The sequence below is a fragment of the Alligator mississippiensis genome, chromosome 3, assembly GCF_030867095.1.
Source record: "Alligator mississippiensis isolate rAllMis1 chromosome 3, rAllMis1, whole genome shotgun sequence".
Lineage (NCBI taxonomy): Eukaryota > Metazoa > Chordata > Crocodylia > Alligatoridae > Alligator > Alligator mississippiensis.
Genome location: NC_081826.1, coordinates 574,458 through 591,423, shown reverse-complemented (window position 1 = coordinate 591,423; position 16,966 = coordinate 574,458). Strand labels below are relative to the sequence as shown.

Here is a 16,966-nt window from a genome sequence, read left to right as displayed (position 1 = left end):
CTGTCTCAGGCACTGGGTCTCAGGTGCGGGGAAGCAAGCGAACGCCAGTGCTTTGGTCTTGGGTGGTCGTTGCGGAGTGGCGGTCTCGGGCGCAGGGAAGTTAGCGAACGCCAGTGCTGCGGTCTCGGGTGGTCGTCGCGGAGCAGCGATCTCGGGCGTGAGGAAGCGAGCGAGCGCCGGTGCTGCGGTCTCGGGTGGTCGGTGCGGAGCGGTGGTCTCGGGTGCAGGGAAGCGAGCGAACACCAATGCCGCGGTCTCAGGTGGTCAGTGTGGAGCGGTAGTCTCGGGTGGTCGGTGCGGAGCGGTGGTCTCGGGTGCAGGGAAGCGAGCGAACACCAATGCCGCGGTCTCGGGTGGTCGGTGCGGAGCGGTAGTCTCGGGTGGTCGGTGCGGAGCGGTGGTCTCGGGTGCAGGGAAGCGAGCGAACACCAATGCTGCGGTCTTGGGTGGTCAGTGTGGAGCGGTGGTCTCGGGTGCAGGGAAGCGAGCGAACACCAATGCTGCGGTCTCAGGTGGTCAGTGTGGAGCGGTGGTCTCGGGTGCAGGGAAGCGAGCGAACACCAATGCTGCGGTCTCAGGTGGTCAGTGTGGAGCGGTGGTCTCGGGTGGTCGGTGCGGAGCGGTGGTCTCGGGTGCAGGGAAGCGAGCGAACACCAATGCTGCGGTCTCGGGTGGCCGTCGCGGTGCGGCGGTCTCAGGCACTGGGTCTCGTGCGCGGGGACGCGAGCGACCGCAGCAGAGCGGGGCAGGCAGGGGCCGCCGGCCCTCCAGGCCCCCTCACACCCCGTCACGGCTGCTGTCCGTGGCGCAGGCGAGTCTCACTCCTTGGTTGGGAGCCCGAGGCGAGGCGACCGTCACCCCGCTGGTGCGGACGGCTGCCACGCCTGCCCCGGGAAGGCAGGACAGCGGCCGCCAGCATCCCGCTGCCGCGAACTGTGGGGGAGAGGCGCTGCAGGGCCCCGGCCCAGACCCAGGCCCCGCTGCCTGGGGCGGGGAAACCACGTGGCCACATGGTTGGTGCCACAGGCGCCAGGGCCCGGCCCAGCCCGGCTGTAGCCGCCCTCAGCGGGGCCGCCGCCGCCACCGGGCCTCGAACCCACATCTTTACACGGGGAGGGGAAGGCTCTGGGGCGGACCACGAGCAGGCCACGCCCCTCGACAAGGTTTGCGTTGCCCGTCTCTCCCTATCAACCCCGAGCGCGCGACTCGGGAAAACTCTCGCGAGAAGCCGTGCTCGAGGCCAGGCGCAGGAAAGGCCTCGCGAGAGTTCCCGCCTCAGCTCTCGCAAGATGCCGTGAGCGAGGCCAGAAAACGGGAAGGTCTCGCGAGAGTTTTCTTTCCTTTCCTTCTCGTTCCGAGCCGTAGATCTCGCGAGAGCTCGTGCAGGCGGCGGGCCGGGGCGACAAGATGGCGGCCACGACGACCATCTCCCTGGTGAGCGGCGCCCAGATCTCCTCCTCCCTTCCCCCCTACCCTCCGCGCCGCGGCCGGGCCTTTTTGTGCAGGGCCGCCGGGCGCGCGTGGGAGGGGGCGGCCCGGACCCAGCGCGAGGCGGCGCGGGCGGGCGGGCGGGCGTGCGGGGTGTCCCAGCGCGAGGCCTGGCCGTGGTGGGCCGGGGACGCGGCTGCTCGGGCGATGCGGTTCTCTTCGATCCGTGGCTGGGGAAATGGCTCGTGCCCAACTCGCGGGAAGCCGGGTTGTGGGTCGGGTGGCAGGTCCCGCGTTGCCGCCCGGAGCAGGGCCGCGCCGCGCCGCGCTCCTTGTGCCGCTCGCCTCGGCTGCCCCGCGGGGGAGTCGGGCTCAGCGCCTGCTTGTGCCGTGGCTGCCCGGTATCGTTCAGCGCTAGCGCGAGACGTGGGCTGCCCGGGCCCGTGCCCGTGCCCGGCGGTGGCCCCCAGCGTGCCTGAGCAGGGCTTCTCCGGGCCGGGTTGCTTGGGAGCGCAGCCCGGAGCGGGTGGGAAGCTCCATCCGAGGCCCCGTGACGGGAGCGTGTGCCGGTCTCGATGGGCAGAGTCGGAGGCGCGGCGCGGCGAAGTCGCCGGCTGCGGAGCGCGTTGTGGGAGGAAGCGGATAAAGCTGCGCCGTGCGCGGCGCTCGCCGAAGAGCAGGGCTGGCGCTGCCGCGGGGAGACGGGCATTCGTAGCGTCCTCTGCGCGTTAGTCTGGGGCAGGGTGGTGTTTGGTGATCGCTTAGTGTTCTGTTTTTGCAGTTGTCTTTCATTCGCGCGCTCCTCCGAGCGTGCCCGCAGTACCCGACGCTCTGCTTGAGCGCGCGCGGTGGCACGGGCATCCGCACCTCTTACCGCTTCCCCTGGACGTTGGTCCTAGTCCAGCCTGCGAGGAGCGCTGCAGCCCAGGTCTGTCCGGGGCCCCGAGCGACTGATGCCCCCGAACTAAACCATTGGTCACGTGGCCACGTGAAATGTATGTTTCACAAACGGCCCGAGCTCAGGCCAACTGTCAAGTTCGTGAAAGAGCGAGAGAGGGATTCGGAGTCATAGCCACACAGACTTCTGCTAATTCTCAGAAAATGTGGTGAGGTTTGCGGAAACAATGCAGTAAGCGAAGATGGCATTGAAGGCCTCATTTTAAAGCTATGCAAAACTATGTGAAATTGACTCTACAAATACCAAATTGACAACTTGTACAGTTGTAGCACCCGTGAGTACAGATTAGGTGCATAATTACACGTACTCTTTTCATGTGGAGTCATGTGCCTGTCTGCTGTAACTTAGCTGTAGGGGTTATTGAAGTCGGTGCTAGGGTTCTTGTATGGGTCCGGGGTTCATGGCAGTAAACCGGGCCAGAAGAGTCGTGTGGCCCACCCAGTTTCATGACAAGCCTGTGTCTGTACGGTGCATTCCCTGAGAGACCCTTTCCCTCTCTGACTTCACGTTTGCAGTTCAGTGTCTGGCCGGCCAGTCTATGCTCTCGCCAGGCAAAACGCCTCTTTGAATTTCCATATCTCCCTTAGTTTCTGTCATACCGCTTGTTGCTTTTGAACAAGGGGGAAGAGATTGATGTCATACGTCTTGACCTTAAAAAAGCCTTCGATCTGGTATCCCATAATCACCTCTTGGCAAAACTGGCTAATTGCGGCCTCGACCACACCACAATCTGCTGGCTGGGGAATTGGCTCTGTAGCAGGACCCAGAGGGTGGTGGTTGCCGGTAGCCAATCGTCGTGGTGCCCCTCAAGGCTCTGTCCTAGGGCCTAGACTTTTTAATATCTTCATCAGTGATGTAGACATTGGTGTCAGAAGCGGACTGGCCAAGTTCACCAACAACACCAAACTCTGGGGCAAAGCATCCACACCTGAGGACAGGAGGGTGATCCAGGCAGATCTGGACAGGCTCATAAAGTGGGCAGATGAGAACCTGATGGTGTTTAACACCGATAAATGCAAGGTTCTCCACCTTGGGAGGAAAAACCTGCAACATGCTTATAGGCTCGGCAGTGCTAAACTGGCTGGTACTACGGATGAAAGGGACTTGGGGGTCATGATTGACCACAAGATGAACATGAGCCTTCAGTGCGATGCTGCAGCTAGTAAAGTGAGCAAAACGCTGGCTTGCATCCATAGATGCTTCTCAAGCAAATCCCGGGACGTCATTCTCCCCTTGTACTCGGCCTTGGTGAGGCCGCAGGTGGAGTACTGTGTCCAGTTTTGGGCTCCACAATTCAAAAAGGATGTGGAGAAGCTTGAGAGGGTGCAGAGGAGACCCACGTGCATGATCAGAAGTCAGGAAAACAGACCTTATGACAGGCTGAGAGCCATGGGACTCTTCAGCCTGGAAAAGCACAGGCTCAGAGGTGATCTGGTGGCCACCTACAAGTTTATCAGGGATGTTCACCAGGATCTGGGGGAACGTCTGTTCACCAGAGCGCCCCAAGGGGTGACAAGTTTGAACGGTCACAAACTCTGCCGTGGCCGTTTCAGGCTGGACATAAGGAAGAACTTTGTTACTGTCCGAGCCCCCAAGGTCTGGAATAGCCTGCCACCGGAGGTGGTTCAAGCACCCACTTTGAACGCCTTCAAGACACATTGGGATGTTTATCTTGCTGGGATCCTGTGATCCCTGCTGACTTCCTACCCTTGGGGCAGGGGGCTGGACTCGATGATCCTTCGGGGTCCCTTCCAGCCCGAATGTCTATGAAATCTATCAAACTCGTTACTCTCCTGTGTACTTCAGTGATGCTTTTGCCTTCTATACCTACCTCCTGTCCTGTCTGTCTTCTTTTCTTAGAAATGTTCATGTATCTATCTTTTTACAGTTCTAACCTTGTAACCTTTTTTAACCCCTTGTTGGCTTGTTTACATTTATATTCTTTGTATAATAGGGTACCTGGAACCATGTGGTATGTCAGCACAGGGTTCATGCATTATGGTGATGACAGTACTGAACCTGATGTGCTGAATTAGAATTTTAGACTTTACACAGTTAGGTTAATGGTGATGCTTTCTATCAAAGCCTAATGCTTTGTGGACCAGTTCATTAGTTAATTTGGATATTTTCATATATAATCTATTTTAAAGAGATGACCTGGACATGAGATACAAAAAACAAATATCACTTAACCTAATACCAGTCAAAAAACTCTCCACTTTCACACAGGTCTCAAATTCCTTTTCACTTTTTCCTTTGCAGATGTCTAAATCAATAACTTTGTATTATGATGCATTCTACTTTGGGCCAAGGGAACAGCTGACTTTAAAGCTGAGGGCCTTTTAGCAATAATTCTCTTAATTTTGCTGCCTTTCCTGAAACTTAGAACGGGGACACCCAGAATGCTTCAGGGTGATGACCTACACCTGTGAGAGTCACTCCCAAGCCCATTGCCTTAACCTTTGCCTAGAAGCCACCAAGCACCCACTGCAGATGATGCAGTACCAGTAAGCAGCATGCTGTGGTGTAGGTTACTTCTGGTATGTGAGCCATCAGGAGTTAGTTTTGCACTCTTCCCTGAGAAGAGCTCTTGTTTCTAAGCAACCTCTGGCTAATGTGAAAATACCACAGAAGAGAATTCTGCTGAGCTTTCCCTAGCTGTGAGGATGTTTTGCTGAGAAATGTATCCTTTGGGAGAAAAAGAAGAAGTCTCAGAGGAGCCTCTAGTTCTCTCCTCCTCTGTACTCCATAGATAAACCACTGACTGAGTGAAGCAAATGGCCCTTTCTTGTAAGTCAGTTGCACACCATTATGGTGAACACCTGTCATGTTCAGATACTAGCAGCTGTCATGGAAACCCTTCAGTTAGTGCAGAGTCTTTGTGCAGTGAGGTTGTCGGAACAGACAATTGCCTAAGACTGAATAAGTATTGTACAGTGCACCAAAATGTAAAGCACAGATAGAAAAGTAGACCTTGTGCCAAAGAGATTCTGGCTTTATTGTAGCTCTTAAAAATGCAGGCCAAGGTCTTGCTTTGTCACTTTTGGGGGGGCTGGGGTTTTTTGGGGTTTTTGTTTTTTGCTCTAATCTTAGAGTCCTTTCAACAAGCTCTCAGTACTATCAGGCAGTCAGAAGCCTAGTGCTGAGTGTGGGTATAAAGATCCAGATAAAGTAAAGACCATTCTGGCATTAACTGTCTAATAATACTGGTTCTAAGACCTGCAGTATAACTTTTACAATCTTTTCTGTTTTGTGTTTTCTAAATCAGGGTTTCTCAACCTGTGGGTCATGACCCAAAAGAAGCAAGACTATATGAAAGGGTTGCAAACAGACTTTAAAAAAAATGGATTGTCCTTTAAAAAAACAACACGGGGAACTGTGGCTTTTCACTTGCAGGCTGGCAGAGTTCCAGTCTTCAAGGGGCAGCTTGGGGCCCCCACCCCATGTACCCAACCCCTGCCTCACACACTGGGCAGCTGGGGCTTGCGGTTGGGGGCACTGGGTCAGGACTTGCCATCGATGTTTACAAATGGGTCCTAGTACAAAAAAGATTGGGAATTGCTGTTCTACATGGCTACTGAACTCCAGTCTTGCATTTTGTGTTTGGAGTGTCAGTCTAGAACAGGGGTAGGCAACCTGTGGCATGGGCAGCTTCTGTGTGGCCCTCTCTACACATGTAGGTAAAGGCATAATAGGTTGCTCCCAGTTGCCTTTAAAATCTCTTTTTCTTTGTCCTCCCCCTTCTGCCAGGGGATTTGAGATTAGAGGCAGAAGCATAACAGAAGGAACACAGGAGTACGGTTTGTACCCTATGGTACAACAAAATAAAACCAGCACTTTACTTTGAGTTTAGCTTGCCCCCATGCCAAGCACAGTGCATGCCCAGAAGAGGAATCACATCAGTTTGACCTGGCTTGCCCAGCATCTGTATAGCTCACACACTTGAGCGGGGCTTTTTGGCACTTATTTAGTCACTCGTTAAATCAATGATTAGATAAAAGCACCCAAAAGTCCTTCTGAAGTGTGCAAGCTATACAGATGCTGAGGAGCCTGGTTAATCCGATGTGATTCCTCTTCCGATAAAGTGCTGGGGGGGTTTTCCCCCCACATCTGTCAGCACCCTATATCTTTACAAATATTAAAACCATTTTGGATAATCGTGTTACCAACCAGTCATAACTACCCTGTCTTCTTCATTTACCCTTTTGCAAGTCTGTTTCATCCATTAATTCTTTCAGCAGTGATCTTCCAGGTTGCTGATAATGTTCCATTTACTTCCAGACAGATCATTGTTTAAAAAAAATATTGAGTAGTGTGAAGCACGAGACAGTTTCTTGTGGAAATCCGAAAGGAACATATCCATTTGGTGATTGACAGCTAACTTTTAAGATCTTTTGGACATTTCTTAATCCAGTCAGTGCATGTGTGTTTTTGATAACACCATACTAACTTTTTAACAAGGTTATTTTGCAGTATTGATTCAGTGTATAATATTTCTATCCATTTTCTTTTTTTGGCCAAATATGTGATCTCAGTAAAGAGTAAAACTGGGTCTTCATAGATGCATCTGTTTTCTAAAACCCTTTGTTGTCTAACATGAACTGTTTTCCTTACCTCTTTATTCTTTATTGATTTGAATCCTGTATCAGCTTTTTTTGTTAAGTTTCCTGGAGCTCATGTCAGGTTGACCTTGCTTATGGTTTATCTATGTTGTCCCATTTGCCTTTTAATACTAGTGTAATGTCAGTGCTGTTCCATTCTGTCTTTGAGGGATCTTCCTTGGTGTTGAAGGGCTAAATAAAAAAACCTGATCTTTCTAGGCTAGAAACATCCTTAGTCAACTTCTTAGGACTCTTGGGCTGAGGTTGTCAAGGCCTGAAGGCATAAAAAAAATTCTTTCTGAAAAAGTCTAAGATATTTTTTAATTACCCATGGCGTAGCCTTTGGTTCCTTCTTCTGAGCTATGATAACATTGTACTTATTCCCAAACAAGAGAAATACATTCTTTGTGGGGGTCCTGCTCCGAGATGAATCTGGTAATTTTGGTACAGATTCTTGGAAAGAGTAGCAGGTTTTCAGTCAAGCATTTGAGAAGCAAATGAGTTGGTTGTCACCCAACAATTTATCGTAACCCTATTCTCATTGATGTGTTGTTTCCCTTTTAGCTTCAATAAGGTGCTTGTGGTGAGCGAACCTCCTGACTTAGAGTTCTTTAAGCATAGCTCAAACCATGCTAGCTAAAGGCCGGTGCTTTGAATTATTTAAAAGCTGAGACATCTAGTTGTGTGAGAGTTTTCTTCCTTAAGATGTTTATAAATATGTACAAGTGTGTACATACAAATGTGTTGAAGTAAACTAAGAGCGTGAGAATTGTCATTAATGGACCGGACCATAGGTCCATCTTGCCCAGTATCCTGTGTCACACAGCGGCAGAGAGTGGATGTTGAGAGGGAGAGTGACCAGGGCATGACCAGGGTTTTTTTCCACTGTTCCTCTCTCACTTGTAGTCTCCAGCATTTTAGGGCTAGGAACAATTTTCTTGAAGACCACTCGGTAGCACTATATAAGTGCAGTGAAGTGTTGTAACTAGAGATGCACTAATAGAGATTTTGGGGGGCCGATACCAATCCGATTTCTGGTGCATAGTTTCATAGATGTTAGGAACAGAAGGGACCTATTAGATCATCGAGTCTGACCCCCTGTCCAGGGCAGGAATGAGTGCTGGGGTCAGATGACTCCAGCCAGGTGTCTATCCAGTCTCCTCTTAAATACCTTCAAGGAAGGGGACTGCACCACCTCCCTTGGAAGCGTATTCCATATTTTGGCAATCCTTGCTGTAAAATTTTTTTTCTTGATGTCCAGTCTGAATTTGCTCTCTTCCAGTTTGTGGCCATTATTTCTAGTTACCCTGCCGGGTGCCCTGGTAAACACTGTATCCCCTATTTCGTGCTGGCCCCTCCCGATGAGTTTGTAGGTGGCCACAAGATCAAGGCCCCTGGGGTGAGGGAGGGAGTAGGGTAGACGCTACCCGAACGAGACAGGATGCGAGATGAAGCTGCACTCATCTGGGGGGCGCAGGGGGGAGGGGGCTTCTGCCATTGCACGCACCCCAGGAGGGTACCGGGGTGGGGAAGGAGGGGGCGTGTGTCCCCAGGATCTGCATGGGGCACGGATGGGGTGGGCTGCAGCTGCAGGCGGGGGTTGGGGCTGCGCCAGGCTTTTCCCCGGCATGTGGTGGGGGTGGGGCAGCGGTGGCGCTGGTAGGGGGAGCTATGGCAAAATTTGGGGTGGCTGCAGGGCCCTGTGTAGCCCCCTCCCAGTGCTGCTGCTGCTGCCCGCCCCAAGTGCAGCTCCAGCCCAAACCCCTGCCCCCCCATCCCCTCCCCCCCCCCATGTGCCAGGAAGAGCCCAGCGCAGCAGCCCACCACCCTGCCCATGCCCTGTGTAGATCTGGGGGCACATGGCTGCCCCCCCCCCCCCCCCGGTGCCCTCCTGGGGTGCACACAGTGATGGGAGATGCCCACCCCACCCCACCCTGGCTGGGCAGCATCTGCTCCTGCCCCACTTTCTCCCTCACCACAGGTAGCATTGATCTTTCCTCCCCCCATGCCCCTTCCCTCCCCCTCTCCCCTTCCATCACACCAGATTTACCAGCTGCATGCAGCTGTCCAAGCTGCTGGACTGTGCTCCTAGCTGCATGTGCGCTGCGCTGCGCTGCACGCATACATGGGCATTTATCATGCCCATCAGGCCAATTTTCTGAGCACTCAATTTGCTTTATATTGGTGCCGATCCAATATCGGACCAATGTATCAGTGCACCTCTAGTTGTAACTTACTCTCTTCACGTTTTACCTACTAGGTTTGATTTCTCAGTATTTTTTTGCTAAAATTAAATCCTCTTTTGGTGTTGCTTTTTGTGAACTTCTTGGGTCTTGTCCATGCAGGGAGTTAAAACAGAGTAACCAACTCATCTTAAATTCAAACCTTGCGTTATTGTGTGCTAACTTTCCTGTGTAGCAAAGCCTGGAATAAAATTAAAATTGCCTGAAATTATTGATTTTTTTTGTTTGTTTGTTTGTTTTTTTGGTTTTTTCTTTTGTTTCCCTTTTTTTTATGTTCCTATCCATTTCCTCTGTGTTGAAGAGGCTTTTCAGCTTAAAGAGCCTTTCATACCAGCTGATCCCAAGGTGCTTCACAGCAGCTTAACTGTGGTTCATCTACCACAGAATTGAAGCTATTACTATAGGCAGAAATGCATTCCTCCTAGTACTGCTCCAGAGAGGCTTCTGTGGAGGGCAGGGGAGAATGGCTTTCTCTTTGGTGATGATGAGTGAGTGTTGGCAAGCCAAAGTGTCCAGCTAGATCTACTAACCAGTCAGGTTAATCCCTTGACTCTGGAGGAGAGTGCCATGAAGTTGACCTTACAGGCTCAGAAGATGTTTTGCTTTTCTGAAAAGTGGCTTCTCCCGTAGCACAGTACCCTTAGCAATGGCTTTCCATCTGTAGTGATCAACAAATGGTACCTATCCCTCTACTATACAAGTATTTAAAAAAGGAAAAAAAAAGAATTATAGATTAAATTTTCAGAGGGTCTTAAGACATTTAAATTCCTACATCAACACTTTCCATACTGAAGCTGGAATACATAGTTTGTCCTCTGAGAAGCCAACAAGTTTTGTTTCATTGAGATTTACGGCTTGTTTTAATCTTATTAATGAGAGAAAGAGAAGGCAGGACAGGGTGGCACCTTAGAGACTAACTTGTTCAGTAATACATAAGCTTTCATAGGTAACAGCCTGCTTCATTATATGCTATCATGGCTAATTGCCTCTCTATATTAATGAGAATTTGGTTTGAGTAAAATGAAAATGGCTGATAGCAATTTCAGCACAGTGTGTCCTCTGCAAAATGTGATAAAATAGATCTTGCCTGCCTTGAAATACAGTAAAATCTGGTTAATTCATCACTTGGAGGGCATTGGTAATGACGGCTAATTATCCATGAGTGAGCCTAATAATCAGCAATTACCATTTTCAGCTTTTCACAAGATGTATTTTGCATGATTTTGTGCAAATGATTTCTTGGTGTTTATAATGAAGAAAAAATATATTGCAAAAATTCGTAGTGCAAATTATGAGCATTTGGCTTTGCTATGTGAGAATTATGATTGCACAGAAAAATCCTTAATGCAGTTTCTTGCTACAAAAACTGAGAGTACTGTAAACCACTCTGACTCTTTTGGGAAAGGTGGTGTATAAATATAAGAATGATGCGTGTGGTAATCAGTCAGTACCCTTTTAAGCTGACCCTAAGTATCAGAAAAAAATTCCATTGTTTGTAAGTGTTTGGAAATGACTGATTATACTCTAACGCAGGGGTTTTCAAACTTTTTTAGTCTAAGTACCTCCAGCAGCCGGATGCTGGGGGGAGGGAGTAGTGCGCGTGGAACGCTGAGTGGGGGGATAGCACATGGCTGGGCTGGGCTGGGCTGGGCGGTGGGGTGGGGTGGGGCGGGCACTGGGGCTGGGTGTGGGGCAGGGAAGCTCACCAGACTGGGGGCAGCAGTGCCTCTGCAGGGTGGGGGAAGCTCACTGGGCTGGTGTGAGGACCACATGAGCATCCCTGCCCTGCCCCGCAGAGGGGCGCCACTGCCCTCGCCCCACCCCGGCCCTGCTCCTGGGAAGCTGTGGCACTCTGTCCCCACCCACCTGTGTGTACTGCCTAGGACTGGTCCAAGTACCCCCAAGGGTACATGTACCCCTGGTTGCCAACCGCTGCTTTAACTTAAGTATCGTACTATGCCAAACTACAGGTCCACTTAGCTCAGTAGCTGTGTAGTGGTCCTGCGTCCTGGACTCCTGTCTGTAAGTGCCAACAATCTGGGTTCAAACCCTAGGGGTTCCGATAGTCATTAACTAACTACACCTAATAAGCCTGCGTCTCACATGGGCAGCATGTGGATGCTAAGGAGAAGAGTAGGGATGCAGGGGCTATCCAGAATGATCTTCCCTTAGCTCTTTTTCTCTTGCTTTACAGCAGCGTTTCCCAACCTTTTCCATCTCACGGCACACTTGCATGAATAAAAAAACATTGTGGCACACTGGACACGGACTAGATGGGGTGTGGCACGCGTCCGGATGCAGCGCAGTGCGGGGGAAGGTAGTGCGGCGCTTGTATCACTGGCTGGAGCCATGCCCCCTGCCTGCTGCAGATAGACAGACAGATGGGGGGGGGTGACTCCCCAAAATTCCATGGCACACCTGTTCATGCCTGATGGGACAACACTGCTTTACAGCTTACAACATTAATAGACCTGTTTTGGAAGTTGTACCCCTCACTGTCATGTTTAACATGCACTCTTGGACCTATCCTGTATTCAGGCCCTATCCCGCACTCATAGAATAATAGAAGTAGGGTTGGAAAGGGACCTTGTAGATCTTCAAGTCCAACCCCCTGCCTTGGCAGGAGGAAAACTGGGCTCAAATGACCCCAGCCCGGTAGGCATCAAGCCTCTTCTTAAAGACCCCCAGGGTAGGAGCCAGCACCACTTCCCTTGGAAGTTGGTTCCAGTTCCTAGCCGCCCTGACAGTGAAGTAGTTCCTACGGATGTCTAATCTAAACCTACTCTCCAACAACTTGTGGCCGTTATTCCTTGTTATCCTGGGGGGCGCCAGGGGAAACAAGTTCTCCCCCAAACCCTTCTGGTCCCCCCTAGTGAGTTTATAGATGGTCACAAGGTCCCCCCTCAGCCTTCTCTTGTGAAGGCTGAACAGGTTCAGGTCCTGTAGCCTCTCATTGTAGGGTCTGCCTTGCTGTCCACGGATCATGCGGGTGACCCTCCTCTGGACCCTCTCCATGTTGTCCACATCCCTCTTTGAAGTGGGGTGCAGACCCTATAGTGAGAGGCTCCAGGACCTGAACCTGTTCAGCCTTCACATGAGAAGGCTGAGGAAGGACCTGGTGACTGTCTATGAACTCACTAGGGGGGACCAGAAGGGTTTGAGGGAGACCTTGTTTCCCCCAGCACCCCCCCGGGATAACAAGGAATAACGGCCAGGCAGGGGGTTGGACTTGAAGATCTACAAGGTCCCTTCCGACCCTACTTCTATTATTCTATGACTCCAAGATCCCTTTCTGCCTCTGTGCTCTCAAGAAGGGAGTTTCCCATCTTATAAGTGTGTTGCCGGTTACTACTGCCCAAGTGCAGCACCCTGCACTTGTCCGTATTGCAACGCATCCTGTTTTTGTTAGCCCACCCCTGCAACCTATCCAGGTCTTGCTGCAGTCTTTCCCTCCCTACTAGTGTGCCCACCACACCCCAAATTTTGGTATCATCAGCAAATTTGAACAGGTTGCTTTTCGCCCCGTCGTCCACATCACCGATAAAGAAATTGAACAGTGCGGGCCCAAGGACCGAGCCTTGGGGGTCTCCGCTGCCCACTTCCCCCCACGTCGAATATGACCCGTCCACCACCACCCTGTGAGTACGACCCTTCAGCCAGTTTGTAATCCATCTGACTGTAGGCATCGATGCCATAGTCGCCTAGTTTTTTAATGAGGATGGGGTGGGAGACTGTCAAAGGCCTTACTGAAGTCCTGAAAGACTACATCCACAGCGACACCTGCATCCAGTTCTTTTGTGACCTGATCGCAAAAGGCAATCAGGTTGGTCTGACATGACCTGCCCCTAATGAAACCATGCTGGTTGCCCTTGAGCATCATCCCCGATGCCGACCCATCACAGATGTGCTCCTTGATGATCTTCTCAAAGAGTCTCCCCAGGATTGAGGTAAGACTGATGGGCCTATAGTTGCCTGGGTCCTCCCTCCTCCTTTTTTTAAAGATGGGGACCACACTAGCTATCTTCCAGTTGAGATCTCAGTTAAGATCCTTCTGCAGATTTCCCCAGTCGGCTTTATTTTTACCATCCTGAGTAATTTGGTGTAATCTGTGAATGTGACCACCACCTCATTGTTCCCCTCCTCTTAAGTCAAAGTGCTGCGTTCACAATTTAGTGGGACTGTCATAGTGATTTGATACACTGACCAGTAAGAACATAGTGACACCTTACCCAATTAAGCAATTAACCTGAACTTAGTAATTTCCTGAAGGATATTGCTGTGAAAGACAAACATGAGGTTCTGAGGAATAGGTGGATACTGATGTTTTTCTACTAGAGTCTTTTTCAGTGTGCCCCACAAAATGTTTTAAATCTGTCTTTCTAAAAGTCAGTGCCCTTGGTTTTTATGTATGTGAGGAGTGCCTTGATGTAAAAGCATTACCATAACACCTGCATTACTTGTGTTGAGAAGCTTCTCTATTCTCTCTCCCACAAGTCTCATAAGTATGGAACTAATTGTTAAATATTAATTTATTAAAAGGTATAGCATTTAGCAGTTTATGCTACATTTTTCATCTATCGTATATCATTAAGGCTGAACAAAAAAAAATGGGTATGCAGAGCACGTGATAAGCAAATAGTGCTGATGTGTAGGTGACTTGAGCAGTGGTTCTCACCTGTTGGGGTTTTTTTTTTTTTAAACTCAAGGAATTCCCTGGAAAATGCCAGCTCATAGCTTTCACTTATTTTTTGCTTATGGAAAAATAATAGAGCAATTTTTCTGTTGCAAAGAACTTGGATAACAGGTCAGAGTGGCTTTGATGCTATGGGTTTTTATTTGAATTCTCTGGGTTTATCTTGTGAATCATATTGTAGGTGTTGCACTCAACAGTGCTAATATTGTGTGGCACTCTGCAACCCCCTTGTAAGGGTCTCATGGCATTGTTGCAAGTTGTGACTCCCTCATTGAGAATCTGTTTTAGAGGGGTCTCGCACCCTCTCTCTTTCTCTCTTTTTTTTAAATGGTGTGAGGTCATATAGAAAACTTATGTCCTCAGGTTTTGTTTCATAAATATGTGAGAGAGGGGTGGGAAGCCAGGGGACTTGAAGATTACTGAGGCTCCGAAGGAAGAGGCTAGAAATAAAGGCTGAGAGAGGAGCAGATGCTGAGGGAGCCCAACAGTAATAAAAGGGCCTGGTGTGTAGGATGGACTTGCAGAGGCCCTGACAAACTGCAGTCGAGAACTTGATTACAAGATTAGACCGGACTTTTGAGGCGAGGACCCTGTGGGATATGAAAAGGAGAGCACCTCCCGAACAGGAGCTTGGTTGATGCTTTTCCCAGCTTCAGTCAGGCTGAGATCACAGGTTTCTAAGAGTAGATAGCGTGAGACTAAATCCTTTTCCTTGTGCCGTACCCAACTGAAAATGTGAAAGGTGCCTTGTTTGTACAGCTTTGAAAATGTTGCTGCTGCTCTTGTGCTTCCACATCTTGTTTGATCGTTGTTTCTGTTACTTGTGGCTCCTGAAATAAACTAGATTTTGTATGTTCTCTTTTTTTCTCTTGTGTGTGTGTTTATACTTCAGAGAAATTCCCATCCATGTAATACCTTTCCAAGAATGTGCCTGAACTCTTGGAGTTCAAATCGCCTTAAAGGGCCAACCACCGCACAGACGCAGTATTCCTAGCAACAGGTATCCACTTTCTGTTTGTTACCCTTCTAACGGTAGTTATTTTCCTATTGCCATTGTCTTCCTTTTTTTCTCAATTCTTGCCTTCTCTCTGCACCTTTCCAGTATGTTAGCCAGACAATAGCAGTAATAAAACACCAACAGCCTTTGGCCAGTTACTGTTACATTAGCACTCCAGGAGTTGGGCTTGCTATCAGACAGCATGGCCTGGTCTTAAAACAGTCTGTCTTCTCAGAGGTAGTTTATCATGTAAAATTGCTACATAATCAACAGTGTAAGCATGCAACTCAAAATTGTTGTTGTTGTTGTTGTTGAAGTCAGCTGAATAACAAACGTTAAAGTGTCCAAACTATTAAAACATTTGATGTCTCAGTATTCATAATCATGCAGTATCACTTTGTAATGGGATACAACTTCACTGACTGGTATTAGTTGCATACCATGCTATGAGAAGGCTGGAGTATAAGAGACAGTACATTGGCATGCAGGAATTATACTAAGTATCTGTCATGAGGACAATCCCCTGGTATTAGCCAGTCTAGTTACTGGGCGTATTCATTAAGTAGGTGCTCCTAATAGGGATGTAAATATTGTTTAAAAAAATTATCCATTTAGCATTTGCAGCAAAACCAAAGAAGTGATTCTCCCACTCTACTCAGCATTGGTGAGACCACAGCTGGAGTACTGCATCCAGTTCTGGGTGCCACAGTTTAACAAGGACATGGTAAAGCTTGAGAGAGCCTAGAGAAGGGCCACCCGTATGATCAGAGACTTGCGCAGCAAGCCATACAAGGAAAGACTGAGGGATCTGGGACATTTCAGCCTGAAAAGGGGAAGGCTGAGAGGGGACTTAGCAGCCTACTGCTACATCAGAGGCATATATCAAGGGCTTGGTAAACAACTGTTCACCAGGGCACCCTTGGGGAAAACTAGAAGTAATGGTCACAGACTCCTAGAAGATCGTTTCAGGTTCAACATTAGAAAAAACTACTTCACTACTAGGGTGTCCAGACTGTGGAATAAGCTCCCTCCAGAGGTGGTGCAATTGTCTACCCTGGAAATCTTCGAGAGGAGACTGGACGGGCACCTTGCTGGGGCCACCTGACCCCAGTTGTCTTTCCTGTTTGGTGCAGGGGGGTGGACCCGATGATCTTCTGAGGTCCCTTCCACCCTTACAATCTATAAACAACCTTTAATTATACCAGTTAAACGGTTAACCGATCATGCACATTAGTCCCAGCCAGGGGTGCAGAGCCCAGGGCCCCGCTGCAGGGGAGGGGGCCACAGCCACCGTACGGAGTGGCGTGGGGAGCCGGGTGCTGCGCACGAACCGGCTCGGACACAACTGCTGCTGGGAGCCGCTCCCTGGGGCCTTTGACAGTGCGCTGAAGCTGCTGATGTGCTGTGAGGGAGGGAGCAGACTAGCTATGGGTACTAGTGCCCCCCCACTCCCCTTGCCTCCCCTCCTCACTCCTCCCTCCCTCTCCCTCCTTCCTTGCGGTTCCTGCTGGGGCACTGCACAGCTTCCCTCCCTCCCACAACCTTTCCCTGCCAGACTGTGCCCTGCCCAGTGCTAAATGATAAGCAGATATCTATAACGGGTTATTGCTGGGCTTATCAGTTAAATGATTCCTCATTTAACCATGCATATCCCTGGTCCCTAATGCTCACATGTTAATATTTGGAATGGTTTTTCATCCCTGTTGGACTGCTTTGAGTGTCAGTAGATTGTTTTGGTGATTTTTTTTTTCCTCTGATTTTTCTTTAGCGTACTGCACTAGTAGTTCTCTGAGCTGATTGTCCGTGGGCATACATGAGCCTTGCCCATTTGAGAGGAGAGTCTTTTGGAAGTGGCATGAGTTGTGGCTGTGTGCTGCCCCGGGTATCCTTGGGTCCCACAGCAATGTCATAAATTGACCACCTTCCACTTATTGCCTTTGAGATGAAGCTGAATGGACAGCAAGCCTCATGATCATGAATGTCTGCTTCTCTTTGCATGTTTCTACCCAGCATAGGGCCTGGATGCACAAGAGACTCAAACAGGTG

General features: G+C 49.8%; 1 protein-coding gene across 3 annotated transcripts in view; it reads left to right on the top strand.

Annotated features, from left to right (window-relative positions):
- The first annotated feature begins 1,330 nt into the window (after positions 1–1,330).
- The window catches only part of PUF60 (poly(U) binding splicing factor 60), a 50,625-nt gene continuing 34,989 nt past the window's right edge, over positions 1,331–16,966 (top strand). For 2 of the 3 annotated variants that reach the window (XM_014601728.3, XM_014601726.3), the window contains exon 1: positions 1,331–1,434. In XM_014601728.3, the coding sequence (XP_014457214.1) occupies positions 1,408–1,434 (27 nt within the window). In that variant the 5' untranslated portion in view covers positions 1,331–1,407. Of the gene's footprint in view, positions 1,435–14,815; positions 14,924–16,966 lie in introns of all 3 variants that reach the window. The other variant, XM_014601727.3, reaches the window with a different exon arrangement.